Below are 27,808 nucleotides of genomic sequence, written 5' to 3'. Positions count from 1 at the left end.
TCTACTCCCAGATACCCCCCATCTTCCCCTATAAACACCACCTGTCTTCCCCTATAGACACCACATCTACTCTTATGGACACCCCCTTTCGACCCCTGTAGACACTCCCATTTACTCCTATGGACTCCCCCTATCCACCCCTATAGACACCCCGCTCTACTGCCATAGAAACCACAATGTATCCCTACAGACAGCCCTGTCTACCCCTCTAGGCACCCCCAACTCCCCCTAAAGACATCCCTATCAATGCCTATAGACACTCCCAATCTACCCCCATAGACACCCCCATCTACCCCTACAGCCACCCCCTATAAACTCCTATAGACATCCCCGTCTACGCTATAGACCCCGGGGAGCTCCCAAGGGGAGGGTGCCCAGGAAGGGGGGGACGCGAGGGGGGAGAAGGAAGGTGCCGGTGGGGGGAAGTTCAGAGCGGGAGGGGGACGCGCGGGGGGCGGGGAGGAAGATGCCGGAACGGGGGGAGGAGGAAGATGCGGGGGGGTGCTCGGGGCGGGGGAGGAGGAAGATGCTCGGGGCGGGGGGGGAAGCTCAGCGCCTGCCCAGCTGGTACCGGGGGGGGGTTGCGCAGACTCCGCTGCTGTCTGCGCCCGGCCCCGGCATGTGGCTCCGGCCCCGCAGCTGCCATGGCCCGGCCGGCGGGAGACCTCGCCCGGGACCTGCAAGGTACCGCGGGGGGGGCTCCCCCTGCCCCCTCCAGCCCCCGCCCCATCTCTCCCCATTCCCCAGCCCCCTCCAGCCCCCCACCCCCGCCCCATCTCCCCCATTCCCCAGCCCCCCACCCCTGTCCGTCCGCCACCCCAGCCCCCCCGTTCCCCAGCCCCCTGCCCCATCTCCCCCATTCCCCACCCCCCACTCCTCCGTCCTCCCAGCCCCCCCATTCCCCAGACCCATCTCCCCCATTCCCCAGACCCCCACCCCTGTCTGTCTGCCACCCCAGCCCCCCCCCATTCCCCAGCCCCCCAGCCACCTGCCCCCTGCCCCATCTCCCCCATTCCCCACCCCCCCACCCCTGTCAGTCTCCCACCCCCCACTCCTCCGTCCTCCCAGCCCCCCCATTCCCCAGCCCCATCTCCCCCATTCCCCAGACCCCCACCCCTGTCTGTCTGCCACCCCAGCCCCCCCATTCCCCAGCCCCCCAGCCACCTGCCCCATCTCCCCCATTCCCCACCCCCCCACCCCTGTCAGTTCCCCACCCCTCGGTCCTCCCAGCCCACCCATTCCCCAGCCCCCAGCCCCATCTCCCCCATTCCCCAGCCCCCCACCCCTGTCCGTCCGCCACCCCAGCCCCCCCATTCCCCAGCCCCCCAGCCACCTGCCCCCTGCCCCATCTCCCCCATTCCCCACCCCCCCACCCCTATCAGTCCCCCACCCCTCCGTCCTCCCAGCCCACCCATTCCCCAGCCCCCCAGCCCCATCTCCCCCATTCCCCAGCCCCCCACCCCTGTCCGTCCGCCACCCCAGCCCCCCCATTCCCCGGCCACCTGCCCCATCTCCCCCATTCCCCAGCTCCCCACCCCTGTCCATCCCCCACCCCCCCAACTCCTCCGTCCTCCCAGCCCCCCCATTCCCCCGCCCCCTGCCCCATCTCTCCCCATCCCCATCCCCCACCCACAACCGCTGTCCGACCCCATCCTCTGGCCATCCCAGCAACCCACCTGGCCCCTCCCATTCCCCCACCCCGTCCATCTTCTGGCCATTGCCACAGACCCCCCCCACGCCCGCATCCCTCCCTCCATCCTCCCCCCACCAATCCTCCAGTCCTCTGTGCATCCCCCCTTCCCAGGTGAATGATCCCCTGGACTCTGGGGAGTGGGGTCTAGTGGGTAGAGTGGGGGAAGGGGCTGGGAGCCAGGACTCCTGGGTTCTATCCTAGCTCGGAGAGGGGAGGGGAGTCTAGTGGTTAGAGCAGGGAGGGCTGGCAGCCAGGACTCCTGGGTCCTCTTGTGGGTGCGGATCTGGCAGCGCAGCATCCTGTGGCCTGGGTCCGTGCGACGGTTGGTTCCTCTCTGCCCCCTGCGGCCCCCGCTCCCCGCCCACCCTGCTGGATTCGGGCCTTCGCTGTGGGTTTGGCGGAAGGGTTGTGACATGTAAGGTTGTGACAGGCAGAGCGTGGGGGATGTCAAGCTGCCTGCCGGCAACCCGAAGACAGCTAGAAACACACGGACATGGGCATGGCACACAGACACACGGACACGCCTGCACCCAGAGGCCAGCTGGGCCGGCTCTGTGGCCATAATTCAGCCTAGCTCGAGTGCAAACGTACACCCGCATCCCAGCTCCGTCTCCCCCCCACGCTGACACCCACAGGCGGCAACACGACTGACAAACAAACCCCACACTGAGGGCCTGGCGGCAAAATAAACCAGACGCTCCCAGAGTTTGATCCATCTAACCCCATCCACCCATCTCGCTCTCTCTCTCCATCCACCCCCTTTCTCGATCTATCTCTCGATCTATCCCCACACCCCTCCTCTCTCTCTCCCCTCACATGCCCACACAGCCCCTGCCGTGCACACACCTGTCATAGACACTGTTACAAACTAGGGTGCCCAGACACCCCGATATCAGGGGCTTTGTCTCATCTCCCCCGCCCGTGATTCACACTTCCTGTCCGGTCCCCTGTTCCGAACACACCGAGACATTTCACCCCCCACCCCGGGGCCGTCTCTCGGCTCCAGCCGCAGTGGGATTGGAATGACCCCGGGAATCCCTCTTCCCACTCGGGGTCTCCATGTCCTCCGAAAGGGGGCCCCAAAACCTGTACCCGGAATCCTAACACGGGCTGGGCTCGCAGGGGCTGCGTGGCAGGAGTGAGGGACACCGGGGGGGGGTGCAGGGCTGTTCCATCCACCGCCTGGTGGGCCCCATCCTGTTTTCCGGTGTCTCTGGGCTTCCTTTTTCAACTGCTCTGGGTAGTGGCGCCCAGCAGAAGTGTCTGAGTCGTGGTTTCGCTTCCTCTCCCAGCCCCATGTTGGCTTCTCCCAGGCTGGGCGAGATGCCAGGGTCAGGGCATCTGAGGGCCCGGGGCCCCCTGCTGCCCCCGCTCCCTGCAGCCCAGGACCCCCTGCTGCCCCCGCTCCCTGCAGCCCAGGACCCCCTGCTGCCCCCCCTCCCCGCAGCCCAGGACCCCCTGCTGCCCCCCCTCCCCGCAGCCCAGGACCCCCTGCTGCCCCCGCTCCCCGCAGCCCAGGACCCCCTGCTGGCCCCCCTCCCCGCAGCCCAGGACCCCCTGCTGGCCCCGCTCCCCGCAGCCCAGTGCCCTCGGCTGCCCCCACTCCCTGCAGCCCAGGACCCCCTGCTGGCCCCCCCTCCCCGCAGCCTGGACCCCCTGCTGCCCCCGCTCCCCGCAGCCCAGTGCCCTCGGCTGCCCCCACTCCCCGCAGCCCAGGACCCCCTGCTGGCCCCCCCTCCCCGCAGCCTGGACCCCCTGCTGCCCCCGCTCCCCGCAGCCCAGTGCCCTTGGCTGCCCCCCCTCCCCGCAGCCTGGACCCCCTGCTGCCCCCGATCCCCATAGCCCAGTGCCCCCTGCTGCCCCCGATCCCCATAGCCCAGGACCCCCTGCTGCCCCCCCTCCCCGCAGCCCAGGACCCCCTGCTGCCCCCCCTCCCCGCAGCCTGGACCCCCTGCTGCCCCCGCTCCCCGCAGCCCAGTGCCCTCGGCTGCCCCCCCTCCCCGCAGCCTGGACCCCCTGCTGCCCCCGATCCCCATAGCCCAGTGCCCCCTGCTGCTCCCGATCCCCATAGCCCAGGACCCCCTGCTGCCCCCGCTCTCCACAGCCAGGACCCCCTGCTGCCCCCCCTCCCCGCAGCCTGGACCCCCTGCTGCCCCCGCTCCCCGCAGCCCAGTACCCTCGGCTGCCCCCCCTCCCCGCAGCCTGGACCCCCTGCTGCTCCCGATCCCCATAGCCCAGGACCCCCTGCTGCCCCCCCTCCCCGCAGCCAGGACCCCCTGCTGCCCCCCCTCCCCGCAGCCTGGACCCCCTGCTGCCCCCGCTCCCCGCAGCCCAGTACCCTCGGCTGCCCCCCCTCCCCGCAGCCTGGACCCCCTGCTGCCCCCGATCCCCATAGCCCAGTGCCCCCTGCTGCCCCCGATCCCCATAGCCCAGGACCCCCTGCTGCCCCCACTCCCCGCAGCCCAGGACCCCCTGCTGCCCCCGCTCTCCACAGCCAGGACCCCCTGCTGCCCCCCCTCCCCGCAGCCCAGGACCCCCTGCTGCCCCCGCTCCCCGCAGCCCAGTACCCTCGGCTGCCCCCCCTCCCCGCAGCCTGGACCCCCTGCTGCCCCCGATCCCCATAGCCCAGTGCCCCCTGCTGCCCCCGATCCCCATAGCCCAGGACCCCCTGCTGCCCCCACTCCCCGCAGCCCAGGACCCCCTGCTGCCCCCGCTCTCCACAGCCAGGACCCCATGCTGCCCCCCCTCCCCGCAGCCCAGGACCCCCTGCTGCCCCCGCTCCCCGCAGCCCAGTACCCTCGGCTGCCCCCCCTCCCCGCAGCCTGGACCCCCTGCTGCCCCCGATCCCCATAGCCCAGTGCCCCCTGCTGCCCCCGATCCCCATAGCCCAGGACCCCCTGCTGCCCCCACTCCCCGCAGCCCAGGACCCCCTGCTGCCCCCGCTCTCCACAGCCAGGACCCCGTGCTGCCCCCCTCCCCGCAGCCCAGGACCCCCTGCTGCCCCCCTCCCCGCAGCCCAGGGCCCCTGGCTGCAGACCTTGTTGGGGGGGCTGGGAGGTGACTCGTGGGGCGCTGACCCGGAGCTGACCCCGTCCCCCCTTTGCAGACAGCATTCGCAAGGTCCTGAGCCGCCCGCCCAACCCTCTGCTGCTGAAGGTGAAGCTTGAAACCAAGCCCAAGAAGTTTGAGGATCGTGTGTTGGTGAGTTTCCAGGGGGGGGGGGGTCTGTCCCTCCTTCCCCCTCCCTCAGCCCTGCTGGTGCCCCCCCCGGACCCTCCTTCCAGGAGTCACCCCAGAAGCTTTGACGTCGCCATCCCCAGGGCTGAGCCCAGCCCCCCGGGAATCGCGGCGTCTCCCCACACTCGTCTCACGGGGGCTGCTTGTCCCCCACAGGTGCTGACGGCCTGGCGGCTCCACCTCTTCGGGCTGAAAGTGCCGGCCAAGGTGAGTGTGAGACGCACCCGGGCTGGCCAGCAGGGGGCGCAGGGGGACACACACACGGGGACACACTCACACATAGACACACAGACACACACTCACACACGGGGACACACTCCCATGCGGACACCCACACGCTCACACACAGACACACTCACACTCGTATGGACAGACACAGACACACTCACGGAGACACACTCACACACGGACACACTCACACTGACACATAGACACAGTCACGCATGGATGGACGGACACACACTCACACACAGGGACACACACTCCCATGCGGACACACACATGCTCACACACAAACACACACTCACACATAGACACACTCACACGGACAGACACAGACACACTCACGGACACACGCTCACACACGGACACACTCACACATAGACACAGTCACGCACGGACGGACAGACACACACTCACACATGGGGACACACTCACACATAGACACACAGACAGACGCACACTCACACACAGGGACACACACTCCCATGCGGACACACACATGCTCACACACAAACACACACTCACACATAGACACACTCACACGGACAGACACAGACACACTCACGGACACACGCTCACACACGGACACACTCACACATAGACACAGTCACGCACGGACGGACAGACACACACTCACACATGGGGACACACTCACACATAGACACACAGACAGACGCACACTCACACACCGGGACACACACTCCCATGCGGACACACACACGCTCACACACAAACACACACTCACACATAGACACAGTCACGCATGGATGGACGGACACACACTCACACATGGGGACACACTCACACATAGACACACACACAGACACACACACTCACACACGGACACACTCACACTCACATACAAACACACACACTCACACACGGACACACTCACATGGACACACACACACACTCACGCGCGGGGACACACACTCATGGACACACACACACACCCATTTCTCCTATCTCTCCCCAGGTCGAAAGCTCCTTCAATGTCTTGGAAATTCGAACGTTAAACACAATAAACCACAGCCAGGTAAGTGTCCCCCGGCCCAGGGACAGCACCCCCTGCTGGCCCCCTGCCCTCGGTCCCCCCCATGCTGTCACTGCCCCCCCGGCCCAGGGACAACGCCCCCTGCTGGCCCCCTGCCCTCGGTCCCCCCCCCATGCTGTCACTGCCCCCCCGGCCCAGGGACAGCGCCCCCTGCTGGCCCCCTGCCCTCGGTCCCCCCCATGCTGTCACTGCCCCCCCGGCCCAGGGACAACGCCCCCTGCTGGCCCCCTGCCCTCGGTCCCCCCCCATGCTGTCACTGCCCCCCCGGCCCAGGGACAGCGCCCCCTGCTGGCCCCCTGCCCTCGGTCCCCCCCATGCTGTCACTGCCCCCCCGGCCCAGGGACAGCGCCCCCTGCTGGCCCCCTGCCCTCGGTCCCCCCCATGCTGTCACTGCGCCCCCGGCCCAGGGACAACGCCCCCTGCTGGCCCCCTGCCCTCGGTCCCCCCCATGCTGTCACTGCCCCCCCGGCCCAGGGACAGCGCCCCCTGCTGGCCCCCTGCCCTCGGTCCCCCCCATGCTGTCACTGCCCCCCCGGCCCAGGGACAGCGCCCCCTGCTGGCCCCCTGCCCTCGGTCCCCCCCATGCTGTCACTGCCCCCCCGGCCCAGGGACAACGCCCCCTGCTGGCCCCCTGTCACGGAGTGGGGGGGCATCAGGGCCCTGCACCCCACTTCCTGCAATTCCCCGTGACTCTCAGCCAGCCAGTAACACAGAGGGTTTATTAGCCGACAGGAACACAGGCCCAAAGCAAGCTTGTCGGTACAACCAGGACCCCTCAGCCAGGTCACTCGGGGGGCCAGGGGCGCAGGGAGCTTAGACCCCAGCCCTGGGGCTCCCTCCATTTCCCCAGCCCGCTCCAAACTGAACCCCCCTCCAGCCGTCTCCCCCCGGCTCCTCCTGCAGCCTTTGTCCAGTTTCCCGGGCAAAGGTGTCACCTGGCCCCAGCCCCTCCTGGCTCAGGTATTGCCCCCCCCGTGAAGCCCCCCCAAATCCCATCCCCCACGCAGACAGTCCCAGAAAACACCCCTGCGACATCCCCAGGTCGGTCCGCCCCACTCCCTGCTGTGTCACCCCCCCACCCGGGGTCCCCCCGTCCCTCCCCCCTACATACACACACACACACACACACACACACACACACTCTCTCAGGTGGTGGGGGACAGTTAATTAGTTAATTGGCTTAATCAGGGTCACAGCTCTTGGTAGTGGGAATAATTTGTGTTTGGTGAGGAATGTTCCCACTCTCTTCCCTCCCCCCCATGCCCCCCTGGCTCCCCGCCCCCCCTTCCCCCCTGATTGCCCCCACCCCTCCCCCCTGCCTCCCCCCTCCCCGTCTCTCAGATTCTGGTGGACACGGAGAAAGCCACCTACAGCTTCAAATTCCCCAGCGCGGCCAGCGCCGACCAGCTCACCCGGCACGTCAACGCAGCTCTCAGCAAGATCTTCCCCAGCCCCACGGCGGGGTGAGTGCGGCCCCGGGGCGCCGGGCTGCAGGGAGAGGGGGGTCACTAGCGGACTCTGGGCTGCAGGGAGTGGGGGGGTCACTAGCGGACTCTGGGCTGCAGGGAACAGGGGGGGTCACTAGGGGGCATTGGGCTGCAGGGAGCGGGGGGTCACTAGCGGACTCCGGGCTGCAGGGAGTGGGGGGTCACTAGGGGCACCGGGCTGCAGGGAGCGGGGGTCACTAGCGGACTCTGGGCTGCAGGGAGTGGGGGGGTCACTAGCGGACTCTGGGCTGCAGGGAGCAGGGGGGGTCACTAGGGGGCATTGGGCTGCAGGGAGCAGGGGGGGTCACTAGCGGACTCTGGGCTGCAGGGAGTGGGGGGTCACTAGGGGTGCCGGGCTGCAGGGAGCGGGGGTCACTAGGGGGCATTGGGCTGCAGGGAGAGGGGGGTCACTAGCGGACTCTGGGCTGCAGGGAGTGGGGGGTCACTAGGGGTGCCGGGCTGCAGGGAGCGGGGGTCACTAGGGGGCATTGGGCTGCAGGGAGAGGGGGGTCACTAGCGGACTCTGGGCTGCAGGGAGCAGGGGGGGTCACTAGCGGACTCTGGGCTGCAGGGAGTGGGGGGGTCACTAGGGGTGCCGGGCTGCAGGGAGCAGGGGAGGTCACTAGGGGGCGCCGGGCTGCAGGGAGTGGGGGGTTCACTAGGGGGCGCCGGGCTCCAGGGAGCGGGGTGGGGTCACTAGGAGGCGTTGGGCTGCAGGGAGCAGGGGGGGTCACTAGGGGGCTCTGGGCTGCAGGGAGCGGGGGGTTCACTGGGGGGGCTGGGCTGCAGAGAGCTGGGGTGGGGATAGAACCCAGGCATCCTAACACTGTGGCCCCCCCCAGCTGTCTGAGGACCCCTGAGACCCCCCGGGACACGTCCCCCAACTCCGAGAGTTCAACCTCCACCAGTCACAGCATCTGCGGTGAGTGGCGGGGGGGAGTGAATGGGAGGGAAGGGGACGGGGGGGGGACGGGGGAGCCCCCCCCCGCTGACCTCCGTGGCTCTGTCTGTCTCCCTGGCAGGGGGGTTCTCCGATACCTACGCCGCCCTCTGCGACTACAACGGGCTCTTCTGCCGGGAGGAGGTGCAGTGGGTAGGTGGGGGGTGGGGGGGCAGGGGAGGGGGAGGGGAAGGCAGAGGGGGTGCAGTGGGGGGTGGGGGGAGGGCAAGGCAGAGGGGGTGCAGTGGGGAGAGGAGGGGGAGGGGGCAGTTGGGGGTATGGGGCAGGGCTCTTTGGGGGGGACCCGTGGGGTTAGTGGGGGGGGTGGGGGGAGGGGAGAGGAAGGCGGAGGAGGTGCAGTGGGTAGGTGGGGACCCCTCACCATGGGGTCCCCCCATTTCTCTCACCCTCCCTCCCTCCCTTACCAGGATGTCGACACCATCTACCACTCAGCCGACAATCATGAATTCAACCTGCTGGACTTCAGCCACCTGGAAAGCAGGTGAGGGACCCCTGATACCGCCTGTACCCCCCAAACTGGTACCCAATCTGCCTGAACCTCCATACCCCCTTCTTTGAGACCCCTATTTCCCCTGTACCCCGATCCCCCAAAATGGTACCCCAACCCACCTTTACCTCAATACCCCCAGGCCTGCCTGCACCCCTTGCCATCACCCCAATACCCCTCTACCACCAGTATCTCCTGTGTGCCCAGTACCCCTGTACCCCCCAACCCCAGCCCAGCATCCCAAGACTCCCTGAACCTCTGAAACCCACCTATACCCCCAAACCCACCTGGCGGAATCCCGATACCCTGCATCCCCACAGACACCCCAGCCCCTCTTCTCCACATCGGACCCTCTTGGGGCACCCCTGCCCCCGTCAGCACAGTGGGGGTGCTGGCAGATGTGGGGGCGCTCACCCCCTTCTCCGTGACTCTCCCCGCAGGGACCTGGCTTTGATCGTCGCCGCCCTTGCCTACAACCCTTGGTTCACGCGACTGCACTGCAAGGACCTGAGGCTGGTAGGTACCCCCCAAAACCCACGCTGGGCCCCAAAAACTTCCCCTGGGCCCTAAAACCCACTCCTGGACCCCCCAAATCCACCCCTGTGCCCAAAACCCAGCCCTGGACCCCCAACCCATCCCATAGCCCCAAAACCCAGCCCTGGACCCCCAAACCCACCCCTGGATTCAAAGTTCCCTGGACATAATCTCCACTGAACCCTCAAATTTCTCTGAACCCCAAATTCTGCCCCTCTGCTCCCAAAATCCTCTCTATGCCCTGAAACATTCCCCTGCACCCCAAAACAACTCCTGGTCCCCAATCCCCTCCTCCTCTGTGCCCCACATCCCACCCTGGCACCCCAAAACCCTGCCCCAAAATCTCATGCCCCAAACCCCCTGCATCCCAAAACCCTTGTCTGTGCCCCAAAAGCCACACCATTCCCAGAAACTCCCCCAAACTCCATCTGTACCCCAAAATTCCCTTCAGCACCCCCAAATCCCATCCCTCTGTAGCCCAAACCCTCCTCTATACCCTGACACTTTCCTGTGTCATAGCTCTGTACCCCAAAATCCCCCGCACTCCCCAACACTTGTCTGGGCCCTGAAACATTCCCCTGCAGCCCACTACTCACCGTCAATCCCAAACCCCTCCTTTACCCATGCAAATGCTCTGTACCCCCATATCCCTCCTCCTCTATGCCCACAAACTGCCCTGTACCCCAAAGCTGTCCCAGCCCCCCAATTCATCCCCTGCAGCCCCCAAACCACCAGAACTCCCAAACCACCCTCTGTGCCCCCTAATCACCCTGCCACCCAAACCATCCCCTGCACTCCCAGAATGCCCCCAGGGGGATCTGCCTCCCCAGCACCCCCGTTCCTCGGCCGGGGGGGGCCCCGCATCTCTCCCCTGCGCTCTCTGTCTCCTTCCCTCTCCCCAGGGCTCTGAGGTATCTGAGCAAGTTCTGCACACACTCAGCAAGTCCCATCACCTGGAGGAGCTGGTGCTGGACAACACGGGGTTAAAAACGTGAGTGAGCCCCCCCCAGAACCCCCACTCCCCTCTCAGCGGCTCCGGCTCCCACCCGGCCCTAAGGCAGGGACCGGCTGGCTCGGGGGGCAGGGATGGGACACGGGGCCTGTCCCCCCTCGGGGGCACCGGCTCTGATCCGACCCCAGGGCAGGGACTGGCTGGGCTGGGGAGGAGGGGCCGGGGTTCGGGGTTCAGGGCGTCACCCCCCGTCTCTCTCTGGTGCAGAGACTTCGCGCTCAAACTGACCTGCGCTCTGGGAGACAACCCCGGCTCGGCCCTGCACAGCCTGGTGCTGTCACACAACCAGATCGAGGACAAAGGTGGGGACCCCCCAGCTGCCCCCCCAGCACCACCAGTGTCCCCCAGTAGCCTCCAGTCTCCCCCCGTGCCATCCAATGTCCCCGCAGTGTCCTGCCCGCCTGACGCCCCTCAGCGCCTCTCAACTGCCCCCCAGCACCCCCCAGTGTCCCCCAGCACCCAATGTCCCCCAGCTGCAGGGAGCGGGGGGTCACTAGGGGTCACTGGGCTGCAGGGAGCAGGGGGGTCACTGTCCAGCCCGCTGTCCAGCACCTGACACCCCCCCAGAACCCCCCAGTGTCCCCCAGCACCTCCAATGTCCCCATCACCTAAGACCCCCAGCAGCCCCCAGTGTCATCCCAACACTACCCAGTGTCCCCCCCAGTATCCCCGAGCCCTCCCCATGTCCCCCAGCTCTTCACAACTTTCAGCACCCCCAATATCCCCCCAGCACCTCCCATATCCTCCCCCCCTGCCCTGCCCCCATCTCTGCTCTCGCCCCCCCCCCCGGGTCCCCCTAATCTCTTCCCCCTCCCTCCCCCTCACAGGTCTCATCTCCCTGAGCCAGCAATTCCTTTACTTCCCCAAGGGGCTGCAGCAGCTCGGGCTCTGCAAGACGGGGGTCACCCCGAAAGGTACGGGGGGGCTGGGGGGAGGGGTGGGGAAGGTGAGCAGGGGAGGGGGAGGGAGCTGGGGAAGGGCAGGTGGTTGGGGCTGGGGGAGCTTTGTGGGCACAGTGGGGGAGGGAGAAGCTCTCGGGCCTGGGGGGCAGGGTGGGGGAAGGGCAGGGGGTCCCAGCCCCCCACCACTCACCCCTTCTCCCCTCCCAGGGCTGGCCGGGCTCTGTCAGACCCTGGGGGCCAACCCGGCCTTCAGCAGCTCCCTGCAACACCTGGACCTCAGCAAGAACCCCGGGCTGCTGGGCGGCGAGGAGGCCAACGTGAGTGACAGCCGGGGGCGCCGGGGGGCAGGGAGGTGGGGACTAGGTAGGGAGTGCCGGGGGCAGGGGGCGCCGTGGGGCAGAGAGGTGGGGGCTGGGCAGTGGGTGCCGTGGGGCAGGGAGCGGGGGTTCTGTGGGGCAGGAAGGCAGCGGCTGGGCAGCGGGTGCCATGGGGCAGGGAGCAGGTGCTGTGGGGCAGGGAGGCAGGAGCTGGGCAGTGGGTGCTGTGGGGCAGGGAGCGGGGGCTCTGTGGGGCAGGGAGGCTGGAGCTGGGCAGCGGGCGCCATGGGGCAGGGAGTTGGGGGCTCTGTGGGGCAGGGAGGCGGGAGCTGGGCAGTGGGTGCCGTGGGGCAGGGAGGTGGGGGCTGGGCAGTGGGTGCCATGGGGCAGGGAGGCGGGGGCTCTGTGGGGCAGGGAGGCAGGAGCTGGGCAGCGGGTGCCATGGGGCAGGGAGGTGGGAGCTCTGTGGGGCAGGGAGATGGGAGCTGGGCAGTGGGTGCTGTGGGGCAGGGAGCGGGGGCTCTGTGGGGCAGGGAGGCAGGAGCTGGGCAGCGGGCGCCATGGGGCAGGGAGGTGGGGGCTCTGTGGGGCAGGGAGATGGGAGCTGGGCAGTGGGTGCCATGGGGCAAGGAGCGGGGGCTCTGTGGGGCAGGGAGGCAGGAGCTGGGCAGCGGGTGCCATGGGGCAGGGAGTTGGGGGCTCTGTGGGGCAGGGAGGCGGGAGCTGGGCAGCGGGTGCCGTGGGGCAGGGAGGTGGGGGCTGGGCAGTGGGTGCCATGGGGCAGGGAGCGGGGGCTCTGTGGGGCAGGGAGGCGGGAGCTGGGCAGCGGGCGCCATGGGGCAGGGAGTTGGGGGCTCTGTGGGGCAGGGAGGCGGGAGCTGGGCAGTGGGTGCCGTGGGACAGGGAGGCGGGGGCTGGGCAGCGGGTGCCATGGGGCAGGGAGGCAGGGGCTCTGTGGGGCAGGGAGGCGGGAGCTGGGCAGCGGGTGCCGTGGGGCAGGGAGCAGGGGCTCTGTGGGGCACAGACAGCCCCCCAGCTCCGTCCATCGCTCGGTTTCGTCCCCTCTCCCCCCGCAGGGTTTTTATTCCTTCCTGGCCCAGCCCAACGCCCTCCTGCACCTCGAGCTGGCCGGCACGGACTGCGCCGTCGACGTGGTGAGGGGCGACCAGCCGGGGGCGCCGGGGGGAGCGGGGCAACAGCCCTGGCTGGGGGAGGGGCCTCCCGGAGGCCGCGGCCTCGCCCTGCAGAGGGCATCGTGGGGAGCCGGGGGTTCGATCCCTTTCTCTCTCTGCCCCCCCAGTTATTCGGGGCGCTGCTGCATGGATGTTGCACTCGGCTTCGCTACCTCAACCTCTCCCGGAACTCCTTCTCGCACAGGTAAGTGTCGGGGTCCCCCCGCCCCCCGATTGCCTCGCTCCGGCATCCCCGTCAGGTGAACTCCCCCCCTGCACCCCAGCTTCCCAGTGAGGGGGATCCCAATTAGACTGAGCCCCCTCCATGCCTCCTTGGGCACCCTTTCCGCGGGGATCAGGGTCCCTCTGGGGCAGGCCCCCCTTAATTTTGGGGGCTCCTGCCCTGTCTCTGTCTCTAGGAAAGCCAAGGACTCCCAGCCGGCCTTCAGGCAATTCTTCTCGAGTGCCTACGCGCTGAACTACGTGAGCCTGTCGGGCACGAAAATGCCCCTGGATGCCTTGAGGTGAGTGTGTGTGTGTGTGTGTGTGTGTGTGTGTCCCTGGGCCCCCTGCTGGAGGGGACGGGCCCTGCCGTGTGTGTGTGTGTGTCCCTGGGCCCCCTGCTGAAGGGGACGGGCCCTGCCGTGTGTGTGTGTGTGTCCCTGGGCCCCCTGCTGGAGGGGACGGGCCCTGCCGCGTGTGTGTCCCTGGGCCCCCTGCTGGAGAGGACGGGCCCTGCCGTGTGTGTGTGTGTGTGTGTGTCCCCCTGGGCCCCCTGCTGGAGGGGACAGGCCCTGCCGCGTGTGTGTGTGTGTGTGTCCCTGGGCCCCCTGCTGGAGGGGACGGGCCCTGCCGCGTGTGTGTGTGTGTGTGTCCCTGGGCCCCCTGCTGGAGGGGACGGGCCCTGCCGCGTGTGTGTGTGTGTCCCTGGGCCTCCTGCTGGAGGGGACGGGCCCTGCCGTGTGTGTGTGTGTGTGTCCCTGGGCCCCCTGCTGGAGGGGACGGGCCCTGCCGCGTGTGTGTGTGTGTCCCTGGGCCCCCTGCTGGAGAGGACGGGCCCTGCCGTGTGTGTGTCCCTGGGCCTCCTGCTGGAGGGGACGGGCCCTGCCGCGTGTGTGTGTGTGTGTGTCCCTGGGCCCCCTGCTGGAGGGGACGGGCCCTGCCGCGTGTGTGTGTGTGTGTCCCTGGGCCCCCTGCTGGAGAGGACGGGCCCTGCCGCATGTGTGTGTGTGTCCCTGGGCCCCCTGCTGGAGGGGACGGGCCCTGCCGCGTGTGTGTGTGTGTGTCCCTGGGCCCCCTGCTGGAGGGGACGGGCCCTGCCGCGTGTGTGTGTGTGTGTGTCCCTGGGCCCCCTGCTGGAGGGGACGGGCCCTGCCGCGTGTGTGTGTGTGTGTCCCTGGGCCCCCTGCTGGAGGGGACGGGCCCTGCCATGTGTGTGTGTGTGTGTCCCTGGGCCCCCTGCTGGAGGGGACGGGCCCTGCTGTGTGTGTGTGTGTGTCCCTGGGCCCCCTGCTGGAGGGGACGGGCCCTGCTGTGTGTGTGTGTGTGTCCCTGGGCCCCCTGCTGGAGGGGACGGGCCCTGCCGCGTGTGTGTGTGTGTGTGTCCCTGGGTCCCCTGCTGGAGAGTGCGGGCCCTGCCGTGTGTGTGTGTGTGTGTGTGTGTCCCTGGGCCCCCTGCTGGAGGGGACGGGCCCTGCCGTGTGTGTGTGTGTGTGTCCCTGGGCCCCCTGCTGGAGAGTGCGGGCCCTGCCGTGTGTGTGTGTGTGTGTGTGTCCCTGGGCCCCCTGCTGGAGGGGACGGGCCCTGCCGTGTGTGTGTCCCTGGGCCCCCTGCTGGAGAGGACGGGCCCTGCTCGCTGTGTGTTGGGGAGGCAAATGGGGGAGGTGGGCAGGGCTAGTGGGAGTCACCCCCTCTGCCCCCATTAACCCCACGGTCGCCAGGTCTCTGTTCCAGGGTCTCTCGGCCAACACCCACCTGAGTGATGTTCACCTGGACTTGAGCGGCTGCGAGGTGAGGGGGGGCTGGGAGGGGGCTGTGCATTGTGCGGGGGGAGGCTGGCGAGGGGCTTGTTATGGTTGGTCGGGGAGGGGACCATCTGTTAATTCTTTCTTTACTTCCCCTTCTCGTTGTCTCGTCATTTCTCGTTCCCTCGTTCTTTCCCCCATCTTGTTCTCATTCCCTCGTTCTTTTCCTCCCATCTCATTCCCTTGTTCCCTCTTTCTTTCCCTCCCCATCTTGTTCTCTTGTTCTTTCCCTCCCGTTTCATTCCTTCGTCCTTTCTCTCCCGTCTTGTTCTCTCATTCTGTCATTCCCCTGTTCTTTCCCTCCCATTTCGTTCTCTCATTCTCTCGTTGTTTCCTTTCCAATGTTGTTCTCTTGTTCTTTCAATTGTTCCTTCTTTCTCTCCTCCACTATCGCATTCACTCATTCTCTCTCTCCCAGCTGCGCTCACCGGGGGCTCAGGTCCTACAGGAGCAGCTCCCAGGGGTCACTGCCGTGGGGAGCCTAGACATCTCCGACAACGGTGAGTCTGTCTACCTGCCCTTGAGCCCCTACATCCCTGCCCTGGGGGCGGGGGCAGTATCTCAACTCCCCCTGACGCTCCTCTTCTCCCACCGCTCGCTCCAGGTTTCGACTCCGATTTGCTGACGCTGGTCCCTGCTTTGGGCAAGAACAAATCCCTCAAACACCTCTGGCTGGGCAAGAACTTCAGCATCAAGTCCCGGTGGGTGAACACTTTTGTCATCCACCTTCTGTCCCGTCTTATTGCCTCCCTCTTCCCCGGGAGAGAGAGGTCCTTGAGGAGCCTCTTCTAAACCTATTTTCCTCCAAGCTCACCTTCTCTAGTGAGGAGGTTGTGCTCCATGGGACCCAGTCTAGACTCATTAGATGGGTGCTGGGCTCCATGGGACCCTTTCTAGACCCACTGGATAGGCACTGGCTCCATGAGAACAGTTTGAGACCCATTGGATGGGCATTGGACCCATGGGACCCATTCTACACCCTTTAAATGGCATTGGGCTCCATGGGACCCATTCTAGACTCATTGGATGGGTGCTGGGCTCCGTTAGAAACTTCTAGACCCACTGGATGGGTATTGGTGCCTAGTGGGGACCATTCTAGACCAATTAGACTATGCTGCAAACATCCAGAAAGAAATGGAGAATAGTGGAAGTAGAAAAGCCATCTAGAACCTCCCCAGGTGGGTGACCTAGAAAGATGGCCAAGAGGTTTTGCATCTCTGATTAGGTTGACATTATGAAGTCCAGTTACACAGAACCCACCAAGCGTCGAGCATGGAAGGAAGTGATACAGCATGGATGACCTAGAAGACTAGCCAAGCAATGTGATGAGTCTACTGAGTTTGAATCTATAGAGCCCAATTATCCAGAACGTGTCCAGTCTAGAACATGGGGAAAGGGTCTAGAACGGGTCACCTAGAACACTAGCCAAGCAATGTTGCAAATCTGCTGAGGTGGATGCTGTTGAGTTCAGCAATCCAGAACCCACCCAACTTAGAACATGAAGGGAAGGGGTCTAGAATAAGTGTCCTAGAACAATTAGCATGTTCCTGTTTAGCTTACAGCCGGTCAGTGGCTGGGCTGGTGAATTTAGCTCTCAGCCTCGTCCCACCCCTCTGGGTGCTCATGCCCGGCCTCTGTGTTCTCTCTCCCCAGGACGCTGGAGGAGATACTTCACAAGATTGTACAGCTGATTCAGGAAGAAGATTGTGTGAGTCTGTCCCTCATGAAAAGTGAAAATTGCTCTGAGGCGGGAGGCTGTGGATCGGGATTGAGGGGAACCAGCAGAGTTGTGGGGGGCAGGGGATCCCAGGGCTGACTCCCCTCTCTCCTGCCAGTCCCTGCAATCTCTCTCTGTGGCCGACTCACGGCTGAAGTCCCGGACCAGCATCCTCATCAACGCCCTTGGCAGTAATACCTGCTTGAGCAAGGTGGACCTGAGCGGGAATGGCATGGAGGACCTGGGGGCCAAGATGCTGTCCAAGGCTCTGCAGATCAACAGCAGCCTTCGGTGGGGGCTCCTGGAGGAAGGGGACACCGGGGTGCAGAAGGAAGTCCCATCAGGGGGACTGGGTGCGGGAGGCGGTCTCATGGGGGGGATTGGGGTTGAGGGTAGGAAGTAAGGTCCGATTCAGGGCCATGGGTGCAGACTGAGGGGGTGGGGTAGCTGGGGTCTCAATGGCAGGAGAGTGGGGGGATTGGGGCTGGGGCGGGGGGGGGGGTCTCACTGGGTGGGCCAAGGGAGGGTGTCCCATTGGGGGATTTGCAGGGGGATTGAGACTTGTGGGGTCTTGTCAGGGGAAGTGGGGGGAATTTGGGGGTTGGGAGAGGGGCTACCATTGGGCAGGAGCAGGGATTGGGGTTGGGAGAGGAGAACCGAGGGGAAGGATCCCAGGGGACTAGGAAGCATGGGAGGGGATACAGAAGGGGGGCCTTGTTGGAGGGAGGAGGGGAGGAGAGAGCCATTGATGGGGACAGCAGAAGAGGGAGTCCCTATTGGAGAATGTGGGGAAGGGGGTTCCACTGGAGAGGAGGCGGGTGGACGCTTTGTATTAGCCAAGGCAGGGAACAGGGTCTCATCTGGGGTGTCATCACAGTGGAGGGGCAAGAAGGACCCCAGTGTTGGGTGACCCAGCCTGGATCTCCCCTTTGCAGGAGCATCGCCTGGGACCGGAACAACACAACAGCACTCGGCTTCCATGATGTTGCCCGAGCCCTGGAGAAGTGAGTCTGGAAGGGGACTTCCTGGGATGTCAGGGGCTGACACTCAACCAGGGGTGCCCCCCAACATGCACCTCACCCTCAGTCTGCATGCTTCGTGTTAGCATTGATAACAGATATCATTACTCAGGTTTTTAATGCCTGCTTGCTGCTTAATTGTTTGTAATTCATTTTTATTGGGGACGTGTGTGGACTGGCAGAGCGGTCTGGATAGTTTTGAGCTGAGTTGGGGGTTGGATTGGTTGTGTTGAGTTGAGGCAGTTAGGTTGTTGAGTAGGTGGTTGGGTTGTTGGAGTTGATTACTGGTGCATTTGTTGGGTTGGTTGGTATTATTGGATAAGGTGATTGGGTTACTGAATGGGGCTGGTTTGGGTTGGGTTATTGGTTTGGTTCAGTTAGCTTGGGTTATTGGTTGAATAGAGTCAGGTTAGCTTGAGTTGGATTGGATTATTACTAGCATAGAGTTGGGTTAGGTTGGGTTGAGTTGGTTTGGGTTCTTGGTTGGGTTACGTTGGTTGAGTTGGATTGAATAAGTGGTTAAGTAGAGTTGGGTTGGATTGGTTGGGTAGAGTTGGGCTGGGTTGAATTTGATTGGGTTGTTGGGTAGAGTTGGGATGGGTTCTTAGTTGGGTTGGGTTGAGTTGGGTTGAATTTGATTGGGTTGTTGGGTAGAGTTGGGATGGGTTCTTGGTTGGGTGGAGTTGGGTTGGGTTATTGGAAGGGTCATTGGGGTGATGAGTTGTTTGGGTTGGGTTGTTGCGATGGCTGGATGATAAGAGGGAGGTGGACAATGCCTGGGATTATGGGCAGACAAGAAGTTGGTTGGGGGTGACTGGAGGAGGAACAGGGGGTGATAATGGGGAGATGGGGGAGGTTAGATAACTGGGAGGAAGTGAGACCATAACTCTGACAGATCTGAGCGGAAGGTCCCTGAGTATCTGGGGGGCCCTTTCCCAACACCCTCTCCCGTTTAACCTCACACCCCTCTCTACAGCAACTACACCCTGAAGTACATGTCCTTCCCCATGAGCGACATCACAGCCGCTTACCGCAGTGCCCCGGAGAGGACGGACGAGGTGTGGCAGAAGGTGGGTAGAGCCTGGAGGCCCCGGGGCTCGGTTGGAGGGGGTGGGGGGAAACCAAGGGGTCTCTCATCTGCTTCTCTCCCTTCCCTCCCCCCCAGATCCAATGGTGCCTCCTCCGAAACGGCCATTCCCAGAAGTTCTCCCAGGAGCAGGCGTTCCGACTCCAGCAGGGGATCGGCACCAGCAGCGCCGAGCAAGTAAACGTTCCCATCTCCCCATACCACCCCCATGGGCAAGGGAGCTGGCTGGCTCAGGGGGGTGGAGAATGGGACACGGGGCCTTTCCCCTCTAGGGGGCGCCAGCTCCCATCAGGCTCCAGGATGGGACTGGCTGGCTCAAGGAGGCTGGGAATGGGACATGGAGCCTTTCTCCCTAGGGGGTGCTGGTTCTGATCTGGCCCCAGGGCGGGGGTCCCGGCTGGCTCCAGGGATTTTGCTAACAGCTCCGTCCCCCAGCAGATGATCAGACGGCTGTGCCTGCGGGTCCAGGAGGAGGTGAGGGCTCTGCACAGCTGCCCTGCTGATACTGTCCAGGAGGAGGTGCTCTATGCACGGGAGCTCATGAAGGAGGCCAAGAACTCGCGGGCGGTGAGACAGATCCCTCCGTCCGGGCCCTGCCCCATTCTTGCCATCCCCACCCCTCTCAGTTCCTGCCTGTTCCTCCCTCCCATTTGATCCCATCCCCTTCCCCTCGGTCTCACCTTTCGCCTGCCTTTCTTCTCTCTGTCTCCTCTCCCCAGATGTTCTCCACATCTGTACACAGCAGCCCTGGCTGAACACTGGGTCCACTAGCTGAGGTCACATCCAGTCTTGCTGGCCCAGACAGTAGCTCTCCAGATGTTACCATGGCTCTTCTATCACCAGATACAAACTGTCTCCCCAGATGTTGCTGCACCTCTGCACAGCTGGGTCCTCCATCTCTGGCCAAGTCACTAAGTCCCCATATGTTGCCACAGCTGTATTCCATATCCCTGGCTAAACACTGCTTCTGCAGATGTTGACACATCTGGACCTTCTATCCCCAGCCAGAAACTAGACCCCCCCAGATGTTGCCACAGCTGTAGCCTCTATCCCTGGCGGGACACCGTCTCCCCCAATGTAGCCTGTAGCCTCTATCCCACAGCGGTACACAGCTGGATCCTCCATCTCTGGCCCAGGAACAAACTCCCCAGATGTTACCACAGCTGCACACTGTAGCCCCGCCCCAGTTGCTGTTGCCCCTCCCCCCGCGCACATCTGTCCCTGTTCACCCTGTCCCTCTCTGCTCGTGCTTTCTCTCCCCAGCTGTTCCCCAGCCTCTATGAACTGGGACACATCTTGGCGAGCGACGGGCCCGTCCGGCAGCGACTGGAGTCCGTGGCCAATGAGGTCTCCAAGGCCGTTGACAAGGAGCTGCAGGTGATGAGCTGGGGACGTCTCCCTGGGGGGGTTTGGGGGACTCAGTGTAGGGGGACCCCAGGTCTTACTGGGGGCGTTGGGGGGTGTAGGGGGGCACCCCAGATGTCACTAGTGGGGTTGGGGGACCCCAGGTCTCACTGGGGAGGTCTGGGGGACCCTGAATTTCATTAGGGGGACCCCAGGTCTCACTGAGGGTTTGGGGACTCAGTTTGGGGAACCACAGGTCCCACCAAGGGGTGGGGGACACAGCTTAGGGGGACCCTGGGTCTCACTAGCTTGGTCAGGGGACCCCAGGTCTCACTGGGAGGTTTCAGGGGCTCAGTATGGGGGGACCCCAGGTCTTACTGGAGTCTTGGGGGACTCAGTTTGGGGGGACCCTGGGTCTGCTGTGTTACTAAGGGAGCTCAGTGTGGGGGGCCCAGTTCTGGGGCACTTGGGGGTGACTCAGTGTTTCGGGAGCCCCCCTCTCTGACTGGTGGGGTTGCTCCCAGGTGATCCTGGAGTCCATGGTGACACTGACCCAGGAGCTCTGCCCCAGGGCCATGCAGGCCGCCGAGGGCCACAACAAGATGCTGGGAGCCGTGTCAGAGCGGGTGACTGTCCCCCGCAACTTCATCCGGGGGGCGCTGCTGGAGCAGGCCGGGCAGGACATCCAGAACAAGCTGAAGTAAGACAGGAGCTGGGGAGGGGACAGGTGTGTGTATGGGGGGTCCCCAAGGAGGGCTGGGTGGGGCGTTTTAGGGGGATGGGGAGCACTGTGGGATGGCCAGGTTGGGGTGCTCGGGGGGCTTTAGGGGGGCTGTCCAGTCTCTGACCCCCCTCCCCCGTTTGACCCCAGCGAGGTGAAGTTGTCTGTGGTGACGTATCTCACCAACTCCATTGTGGAGGAGCTCCTGGAGGAGTTGTACAGCACCCACAAGAGCCTGGTGAGCCCCCCCCCAATGACCCCCAGCCCCCCACAGTCACCCCCAACCCCCCACAGTGACCCCGGCCCCCCACAGTGACCCTAGCCCCTCACAATAAGCCCAGCCCCCCACAGTCACCCCCAGCCCCCACAGAGAACTCTAAACTCCCCACCGTCGTCCCCAGCCCGCCACACTGACCCTCAGCCCCTCACCGTGACCCCAGCCCCCCACAGAGATCCCCACCCCCACAGAGACTCCCAGCCTCCCTCAATCACCCCCAGCCCCCCACACTGACCCTCAGCCCCTCACTGTGACCCCCACCTCCCACAGAGACTTTAAGCTCCCCACAGTGACCCCCAGCCCTCTGTACTGCCCCTCCCCACCCCCTGACACCCCACCACCACCCCTCATACACCCCACAGCCCCACCCCCTTTTCCCACTGCATTACCCCTAGACCTCTATCTCCCCAACCCCACATGTCCCCAGAACCCCCACTTCCCCCTTTCTCCCACCAAATGCAGCTGTACCCCACCCCTATCTTTTCCCTCAGTCCCCTGTACTTTGCCCCCCAAACCCTCCTCAGTCCCCTCTAACCCCTGGGTCGCCCCAATAATCTCTCTCATCTTCCCCCTCACATAGACCCAGCACATCGCCCACCTCCAGCAGCTCTCCGAGGGGCAGGGCGGTGCTGGGAGCTCCGGGGGGACCCCACTGGACCAGCCCCCCAGGAACCAGCTGAGAGATCATGAGGAGACCACAGACGATGAGCTGGGAACCAGCATTGTAAGCAGTGGGGATGGGGCACAGCCCTGCAGGCCCCTCTCCCAGCCACCCACGCCCCAGGGCAGGGAGGGGACCCCCCATACCTGGCTCTAGGGTCACCCTGCTCTCCTCTCTGCAGGACACCATCGCTATCAAGAGGCAGAAACATGGCAGGAAAATCCGACCTGTCTCAGCTTTTATCAGTGAGTAATGGTCACACATCAGATCTCCTCTTTCTCCATCCACCCCTTTTCCATCCATCCATCCATCCTCCTGTCCATCCATCCACCCCTTATCCATCCATCCATCCTCCTGCCCAGCCATCCACCCCTTATCCATCCATCCACCCTTTATCCACCGTTTAATCCATCCATCTCCATACACACCCCTCCATCCATCCACCCCTTATCCATCCATCCATCCATCCATCCATCCACCTCCTGTCCATCCATCCATCCATCCATCCACCTCCTGTCCATCCATCCATCCATCCATCCACCTCCTGTCCATCCATCCACCCTTTATCCATCGTTTAATCCATCCATCTCCATACACACCCCTCCATCCATCCACCGCTTACCCATCCATCCACCCCTTATCCATCCATCCATCCATCCACCCACCCATCCGTCCATCCACCCCTTATCCATAAATCCTCCTGCCCATCTATCCACCCCTTATCCACCTGTCCATCCATCCACCCATCAATCCATCCATCCATCCTCCTCTCCATCCGTCCACCCATCCGTCCGTCCATCCATCCATCCACCTGTCCATCCATCCACCCACCCTTTATCCACCATTTAATCCATCCATCTCCATACATACCCCTCTATCCATCCACCCATCCACCCACCCCTCCCTCTATCCATTCACTCCTTCATCCATCTCTCCATCCCTGTCCGCTCTCCCTCCATCCATCCACCCCTCAGTCCATCCACACAACCCTTCCTCTGTCACTCACCCTCTCCTCTGCCCCACTCTCTCTCTCTCTCTGCCTCCCCCCACAGGCGGGGCTGACCCAGACACTGATGCCACACACTCCTGGGGCACCAACTCGCCGTCAGGCTGGCTCTCCTCATCAGCCAGCAGCCAGTACTCGCATTCCCGCAGCCCCTCCTTCGAGGGACTGGCTGAGCTCCCCACTGAGGGGTCCCGGCTGGAGCACCGCACCCGCGGCCGGCCCCGGCCCCCCCGGTGTGTCCCCCCGGGGCCCCGCCAGAACGTGAGTCACGCTGATCCCATCTGCCCCCTCGCTCAGCCACACCTTCCATTTCTCCTTCACTCCTCCCTCCATTTTCTCATCTCTCTGTTCCTTTTCCTAGTCCTTCACTTTCTCATCCATTCCCTCGTTTTCTCCTTTCCACAGTCAGTTTTGCCTTAAGTCATTCATTTGCTCATTCCTTTGTTTTCTCGATCCTTTCTCGTTCTTTTGTTTTGTCCTTTGTTTTTCATTTGCTTATTTGCTTGTGTAGTAGGAAGAGAGACTGTGGGATACAAGTACCGTGCTTCATCGACAATAAACCTGGCTAGGTGCCTTCGTCCCTTAACGGATCTTGTGGTCATTGGGTGGTTTGCTCGAGTTCTGCCGTGCCAGCTGTCTGCGCAGAGCTGGGGTGGCACACAGAGGGAAAACACACACACAGCCAAACGTCTATCAACATCTAACCACAGCTTATTCATTTATTCTCTCCACTTTGTGTTCCTTCTTTCATTCATTGATTTTCTCATTCATTAATTCCTTCTCTCATTCGTTTTCTCATTCATTTGTTCCTTCTTCTGTTCTTTCACTCATTTATTTCTTCATTCCATTGTTCCTTCCCTCATTCATTTGTTTGTTCATCTTCCCCTCTGTTCTCTTATTAGTTCCTTTGTTCAGTCTGTCGTCCATCCTCTCCTTTGTTCATTCATTCTTTTCCCTTTTTCTCTCTCTGTCTTTCCTCAAGAAAGTATTTTTTCATGCAATGCACTGTCAACCTCTGGAACTCCTTGCCAGAAGGTGTTGTGAAAGCCAATACTATAACGGGGTTCAAAAGGGAGCTAGATAGATTCATGGAGGATAGGCCCATCAATGGCTATTAGCCAGGATGGGCAGAAATGGTGTCCACAGCCTCTGTTTGCCAGAAGCTGGGGTGGGGTGACAGGGGATGGATCACTTGATGATTCCCTGTTCTGTCCATTCCCTCTGGGGCACCATTGGCCACTGTCTGAGGACAGGATACTGGGCTTGATGGACCTTTGGTCTGACCCAGTCTGGCCGTTCTTATGTTCTTATGTAATTGCATCCTTTTGGACTGACCCTTACCCCAGCCCCAGAGCCTGATGGGTAATGAGCAGAAACAGACACATGCAGGTAGAAATTATCCCTTACCAAAACAGGAAGTCCTGGTTGCCAAGAGATGGGACTTACCACTTCAACTGTGAAAGGGGGATGAGCCAGTCTTAAAGTAAGAACGGCCAGCTGAACATTAATCTTTCTAATACTCCAAAATGGGAAGTCCTGCCCACTGGAGGCGGTACTTCCTGTTTCCCCATAGAAAGAAGGAAGAGCCATTCCTAAAGTGGGAGGAGTTAAAAGCTGTATCTCAAGACTCTGAAGCAGGAAGTCCAAGTCACTGGAGGCGAGACTTCCCATTTTGCCTGAGGGGGCAGGGGAAGGGGCAAGCCTTAAAGTGACAGCAGCTAATTCCTTGCTTCTTACACGTCTCCTCAGCAGGCTCGGACACCTAGGTCTATTGAGCCCCAGCGGCAGGAGAATGGGACAGTGCCGCGACTGGATGAGGGGCTGGAGGAATTTTTTAGCAGGCGGGTCCTCACAGATAACACCAGGTGGGACCATATACCCTAGGGGTGCGGGAAAGGGTGGGGATCACCCCAGTCTGATTCTCTGACCACCCCCACTTCTCTCCTCTGCCCCCCTACAGCTATCCACGGACCCCCAGAGGCTGTGGGGTGAGACCAGGCCCCTCAGACGCGCTGCCCCCTGTGCAGAAGAAGAGGCGAAAGGGGCTTTTCCATTTTCGGAGGCATCGGAGCCTCAAGGGGGAGAGGGAGGTTGAAGACACCCTGTGGGGGGCCCCCCACAGCTCCCCCAGCACCCCCCAGGGGACAGCAGATGAGCCCAAGGCTTCAATGTGGAGTTCAGCCAGCCTGGATGAGGGGGAGGGGCAGGAACCCCAGGGAATGGGGATTCCCCTCCCCGGGATGGGGGGCAGCGGAGGAAGTGGGGTGAAGGGGCTGCCCCCCAGAGGTAAGCAGGTAAGAAGGCGCCGGGCTGCAGGGAGCCGGGCAGGAAGGGCCAGCAGGGGTCGCTGCTTTCAACTGCCTCTGTTTTTGTAGGGTCACACCGCTGATCGTTCCCCCAACCCCATGAGGGAGGAGTCAGATTCTTCGGAGGCGGAGCTACTGCAGCCCTCCAGAGTCCACGGAATCGCCCTGCCCGGAATGGGGCGGAGCCTGGATGGGAAGAAAGAGGTACGTGGGCTGAGAGAGGAGGTGCACACCTGCAGGGGCGGGGCCTGAGGACAGGCCACGCCCACTCAATGCCTCAAGGTCTGCAGCTGTTAGCGGAAGGAGGGGGGATTCTCGGGGACGGGGCCAGAGGATGGAGGCCACAACCTCCGAACCCCTTATGGTCTGGACTGAGGCTGGGGAGGGAGAGGCTCTGGGGGCATGGGCTGAGGGTGGAGGCCACACCCACTTAACCCCTGATGGTCTGGTCCAAACTCCCCTGTTCCCTCATTCTTGTTTCAGGGGGCAGAGCTGCAAAGGGTGGGCAGCCTACAGGATCGAGAGAGGAGGAGGTCCTCGGACGGCTCAGGTAGGGGGGCACACCCCAAATTCTGCCCCTCCCCCTCGCCTAGCTCCCCCCAACCTGATACCCCCCTTTATCTCTTCCCCACAGAGAAAGGGGGCTGGAGACCCCAGCCTCCCCCTCAGAGCTCCAAGCCAGCGTTTGCCACCATTCGAAGGGCTGAGGCTAGCTGGGATATTGGTAAGGGCTGCGAGCTTCCCTGCAGCAGTGCCCCCAGGGCTGTGAGCTTCCCAAGAGCAGTGTCCCCACCTGGGGAGGAGCTCTGGGGTTGCGAGCTTCTCCACAACAGTGCTCCCATTGCTCATGTGGTTTCTCCCTCTCCCCCAACCCCATCAGCGGAGGAGAGCTCCCAGCTGGACCTGGAGGGGACGGACATCTTCAGTGCGGCCCCCAGAGTGGAGGCGGGGGAGAAGCCCCCAAACCCCAGCTTCCTGGCATCTGGAAAGGTGAGGGGGGCCCTGCAGGGGTGGGAGGCTGGGGTGGTGAAGCTGGGGGGCAGAGAGGGGGTATAAGCTGTGAGCTTCCCCACAGCAGTGCCCCCAGGAGCCCAGGATGGAGTTTGCGGTGCTCTGTGGTATTACCAGGGAGGGCTAATTGCTCTGATTATCTCTCCCCCCCAATCCCATTCCCTAACAGGCCAGGGAGCCGCCATCCGGCCCCCGCCCCCCCAAGCCAGTAGCCATCCCCCGTGGCCGAAAGCCCCCGACTCAGCCGGAGAGGAGTCAGAGTAGCGAGGAGCAGGCAGGTGGGGCCGGCCCCACCGAGACTCGGACCTCCCCCCCCGTCGCCCGCCCCCGACCGGACCACTTGGAAACAGAAGGTATCAGGAGCGGAGATTGGGGCACGGGGCCTTTCCCCTCCAGGACCAGCTGGACCCGTTCAAGGGGACGGGTAATGGGATGTGGGGCTTGTCCCCTCTAGGGGGCACCGGCTCCCATCCAGCCCCAGGGCAGGGGAGCTGGCTGGCTCAGGAGGGTGGGGGTTGAGACACGGGGCCTTTCACCCTCTCTCTCTTTCCAGGGGGGTCCGAGGTGGGGCGGAAGGCGGCCCCTCTGAAACCTCAGCGAACGCGCCGGGCGCAGTCCTGTGACAAACTGGAGTCAGATCAGGGTCGAGACCCCGGAGCCAGAGGTGAGACCCTGAACTGAGGCGGGCGGCGAGAGCCCGGGGCTGCGAGCTTCCCCCCTGCAGTGCCCCCAGCCGGGCTGTCTCTCTCTCAGGATCTAACCCCTTCCCCTCTCCCGGCCCCAATAGGTGCTGCTAACGCCCCCCTGCCAGACCCCCCTCCGCCCCCGCCCTCGGAGCAGCATCAGCCCCCTCGGAAACCTCGTCTCCCCATCTCCCGGCCTTTCCTCTCTGTGGACCAGGCTGTGGGTGAGTAAAACGGCCCCTCTGGGCCACAGAGGGTTAACAACCCCCCACCCGGCCGTCCCCCCTCCACCCTGACACCTTGTCTGTCTCTCCTCAGGAACCCAGGAGTCCGGGACAGACTGACAGACCTGCTATTGAGTATCAGCTGTGCCCCCAGCTGGGAGAAGAGGGGGAACGTGGAAGCCTGAGAACAGAGAGAAAGAAGGGACGACTGGGCCTTCCCCAAGATCCAGCCATGAACCCCCCAAAACAAGGATCAACACCCCCCACACATGGCCTTGGGGCTGCAGACCCTGCCCTGCCCCCCCACCCTTCCCTCCCGCCTCACTTCCACTCCTCCATTCAGGCCTGTTTTGTTCCCCCGCTTCTGCCCCCCCCAATCCCTTGAGGGACGGACCCCTGTTTTCACAGCGTGCCCCCCTGGCGGGAGGAGGTATTGCTGCCCCAGGAGGAAACAGCGGGGGGGACTCTGAATGCGGCTCATCCCCCCTGCACCTCCCACCGCCCCCCAGCTGCCCACCCCCCATTTTCCACCCCTCCAGGGTCCCTGTCTATTTTCGGCTTGTACAGAAGGAAGAGAGAAATAAATTCTATATGGCGACCGGAGCGGGCGCGAGGGCGTCTCCTTTGTTCCTCTGGGGCAGCGGGGGACA

At 63.6% G+C, this 27,808-nt stretch overlaps 1 protein-coding gene across 3 annotated transcripts; it reads left to right on the top strand.

Annotated features, from left to right (window-relative positions):
- The first annotated feature begins 603 nt into the window (after positions 1 to 603).
- Positions 604 to 27,693, top strand: CARMIL3 (capping protein regulator and myosin 1 linker 3). Of its 3 annotated transcripts, none has more exons than XM_084645191.1 (41): positions 604 to 684; positions 4,800 to 4,894; positions 5,087 to 5,137; positions 6,129 to 6,188; positions 7,548 to 7,669; positions 8,536 to 8,615; positions 8,716 to 8,786; positions 9,062 to 9,135; positions 9,582 to 9,657; positions 10,578 to 10,666; positions 10,895 to 10,989; positions 11,515 to 11,601; positions 11,797 to 11,906; positions 12,983 to 13,060; positions 13,207 to 13,283; positions 13,498 to 13,602; positions 15,019 to 15,088; positions 15,521 to 15,602; positions 15,707 to 15,803; positions 16,756 to 16,810; positions 16,938 to 17,110; positions 17,755 to 17,823; positions 18,815 to 18,908; positions 19,004 to 19,102; positions 19,364 to 19,492; positions 20,189 to 20,302; positions 20,794 to 20,969; positions 21,141 to 21,228; positions 21,848 to 21,991; positions 22,110 to 22,173; positions 22,981 to 23,195; positions 24,684 to 24,799; positions 24,895 to 25,228; positions 25,310 to 25,444; positions 25,724 to 25,790; positions 25,875 to 25,964; positions 26,121 to 26,230; positions 26,421 to 26,604; positions 26,805 to 26,915; positions 27,039 to 27,158; positions 27,253 to 27,693. In XM_084645191.1, exons 1-41 carry the CDS (start codon positions 645 to 647, stop codon positions 27,276 to 27,278), a joined length of 4,272 nt encoding a protein of 1,423 aa, XP_084501317.1. In that variant the 5' UTR covers positions 604 to 644; the 3' UTR covers positions 27,279 to 27,693. The 3 variants fall into 3 exon arrangements, with proteins under 3 accessions (XP_084501317.1, XP_084501318.1, XP_084501316.1); XM_084645192.1 differs by having other exon boundaries at positions 19,361 to 19,492; positions 24,687 to 24,799; XM_084645190.1 differs by having other exon boundaries at positions 19,361 to 19,492.
- Positions 27,694 to 27,808: the final 115 nt, after the last annotated feature.

The sequence above is a fragment of the Lepidochelys olivacea genome, assembly GCF_965140295.1.
Source record: "Lepidochelys olivacea isolate rLepOli2 genome assembly, chromosome: 13".
Taxonomy (NCBI): Eukaryota; Metazoa; Chordata; order Testudines; family Cheloniidae; genus Lepidochelys; species Lepidochelys olivacea.
The sequence above is the reverse complement of the archived record's forward strand: the minus strand, read 5'-3'. Positions and strand labels throughout refer to the sequence as shown.